Source organism: Acanthamoeba castellanii (genome assembly GCF_000313135.1).
Source record: "Acanthamoeba castellanii str. Neff unplaced genomic scaffold scf7180000084574, whole genome shotgun sequence".
NCBI classification, from domain to species: domain Eukaryota; phylum Discosea; order Longamoebia; family Acanthamoebidae; genus Acanthamoeba; species Acanthamoeba castellanii.
The window spans coordinates 6521-9140 of record NW_004457649.1 but is presented as its reverse complement, the minus strand read 5'-3'; the positions used below and the strand labels follow the sequence as shown (position 1 = coordinate 9140).

General features: G+C 60.5%; 2 protein-coding genes across 2 annotated transcripts; both read right to left on the bottom strand.

Moving 5' to 3' along the window:
• Position 1: 1 nt before the first annotated feature.
• ACA1_043890 (FAD binding domain containing protein) lies at positions 2 to 616 on the bottom strand (the record flags this gene model as incomplete). Its single annotated transcript, XM_004352590.1, has 3 exons — positions 2 to 35; positions 64 to 475; positions 574 to 616. 3 exons carry the CDS (start codon positions 614 to 616, stop codon positions 2 to 4), a joined length of 489 nt encoding a protein of 162 aa, XP_004352642.1.
• A 277-nt stretch (positions 617 to 893) lies between these two features.
• ACA1_043880 (Dgalactarate dehydratase/Altronate hydrolase-like protein) lies at positions 894 to 2472 on the bottom strand (the record flags this gene model as incomplete). The annotated part of the gene is made up of 6 exons (XM_004352589.1): positions 894 to 1204; positions 1289 to 1322; positions 1429 to 1961; positions 2059 to 2149; positions 2292 to 2317; positions 2388 to 2472. The coding sequence occupies 6 exons, from the start codon at positions 2470 to 2472 to the stop codon at positions 894 to 896; spliced, it is 1080 nt and encodes a 359-aa protein (XP_004352641.1).
• Between the last annotated feature and the right edge of the window lie 148 nt (positions 2473 to 2620).

Genomic DNA, 2620 nt, shown 5'->3' with positions numbered 1-2620 from the left:
CTCACCGTACCGCCCACGGAGAAGCTCGAGTAGCTCTGCATCGTGCGCGGCGAGAGGCCAAACTGGTTGAGGTAGTGGATGAGATCGGTCCAGTGGGCTCCCGTGCCCGCGGAGACGAGCTCCGTGGCCGGATCATAGGCCAGGCGGTCGAAGTGGCGCATGTCCAGCACGAAGCCGCCGGGCGCGATGGTGTGGCCGCCCATCGAATGCTGGGTCCCGCGCACCGACACCTGCCGGCCCTCTGCCGCGGCGCAGCGCAGGATGGCCTTGATGTCGGCCGACGTGCGAACCTCGAACACGCGCTCGACGTCGGTGGCGTTGAGCCGCGAGACATCGTCCACCTGCGGCGAGGCGTGAGGCGGTGCCGTTGGGTCGGGCCAGGTGGCCTCCGAGTACTGCCGCTTGGGCTTCTTGGCCGCTACCGCCGGCGACGACGGTGGCGATGTCGACTGCGACAGCGACGGGGAGGAGGGAGCTGCAAGCAGAAAAAGAAAGAAAGCACGCACATGTTAAGCTCAACAACAACAAAACCAAAAGCCAAACCATTTTCTTATGGACCGAGGGGGGGGGCACCAGAGGACAAGTCCTGCCTGCTGCTACTTCTGCTGCTGAACATGGCTTAAAGGCGCTGCGGTGAGTGCCTTCGACGGCTTCTAGTCGATAGTGTGCTTCTAACCTGTGGCTGCCTCGGCTCCAAAACTCGCTCTACAACTTTGTCCTCTCCCGCGGCACCCCAACCACAGGCCGCGCTGAAACCCTCTTTTCAAAGGCCGAAGTAGGGCCTGCCACGTTTGATTTCCAGTTGGCTATTTTTTTTTCTCTTCACCAAAGGCCGCAGACAGTGGCGGGTGACACGTGGGCTGAAACCTATTTTGTGTGGACACCATTGATGATCAGAGGGACACTCCCAGATCACCACGAGTGAGTTGAAAGTCCACGTTGCCCTGCAGGAAGAGCTTGGGCGTGTAGGCACGCGAGGCGCCGGCAGCCATCAGGCCCAGCAGCTGTTGGGCGTGCTCCGCCACGCTCGCGCCGGCCTCCAGGCACAGATCGAAGTCGGCACGGTGGCCCACCCCATCCGCCTCTGCGGAGGGGCTCTCGACGTAGGTCACCTGAAGGAGCGGCACCAGCGGGTTGGCCTGCTGAGGGCGGCTCGTTGCGGGCACGAACGCCACCAACAACTCTACGCCGGTTGCACCCAGTCCTGTGGCGGCACACCCAGCTCCCATATAAGTCACCACCGTTAGCGCCGCTTACTGTTTGTGGGAGTCTAGAGGGTTGCACGCACCAGTGACTGTTTCCACCCAGTGGGCCGTCGAGTTCTGCATAACGTGAAAATGGCCAGGCTTACCCTACGGTTTGCATTTCAAGGATCGAGTTAGCCTGCGTAAGCGACATAGGTCATCAAGCTTCTGTAAGTGCGCGCACCTTGAAGGTCTGACCGTACAGAAGCGAGGGACCCAGGATCTGGGTATCTACGATCGCGTTGACAAAGGCGTTGTCCGACAGCAGTCCCTGATTGGAGGGTACCACCACAACGCCGCCATGGCTGGCGATAGCCTGGGACACTGCGGCAAACGTCTTTGCCACCGCCGGCGGGATACCCGCGCGTGTCGGTACCGTGAGCAGGCCGACTCGCAGGTGGCTGAGGTCAATCTCGTGCTTGCTCGGGAGCGGGGCGTCGGGGAAGGAATCGCCTTGCAGCTGCAGAGCAGCGACGAAGTACTCCTCGACACGTTGCTTGGCCTTTTCGATGCCGCCGTCGAGCTGCACGCTGGCCCAGCCAAAGCTGTCGACAGGTATGTGCATCCGCTGCAGCTTTTCCATCATGGCGTGGTTGTGGGTCTTTTCGCATCCGTGCTCCAGCAGCAACGCCGAGTGAACCGAGGGGTGGACCAGATATCCCAGCAAAGTCTGCGCATACACCTCTTCGTTGATTCCACCGCTGCAGCCGCAGCCCTCTGCATCATTGGCACGCCACAAAACCGCGCCCCCTCAGTTGCCAGGTCTGTGTGCCTAATCATCCAACTAAAATGTCCAGGTGAGAGTGCGTCGTACCGGTGTGAGGGAGGGCCACAAATCTTGTGACGCCATGGGTCCCTCGCCCGGCCAGCTTTTCGTTGAGGTGCTGCGCGATATGCAGCGCCACCTGACCGCTGCACAGCGAGGTGGGAAGAATCAGACCGACCCGGTCTAGCACGTACTCGGGCTCCCCTAATGCGCTCAACCAAGGCCAAGCGTAAGCGTTGATACACAGAAGAAGTGCATATCGCTGCAAGGGGGGGGGGTACCATCACGTTGAGCTGCCTCGCCGCCTCTGCGCCAAGCGGAGAACGTGCACGGGCGCAGCACCGTTGCTCCTTCAGCTGGTTTGAGTTGTATGGTACGCTTGTTGTTGGAGATTTCAGTGGCCAGGCTGGTGTAGAATTCCTTCACCTCGTTGACGTCCGCCTTGCCAGCCTGTGGAGCCATGAGTGAGGTGTGGTCTTCATGTGGCCCAAGATGCTGACAAATACAGACTGTTACCTGTCTCCAATTTCGCCATAACTGGACCTGAGAATGGCCAGCCTTCTCTCCGACGGACTTGTGACCCGATGCCACATCCACCACCAGGTCCAGT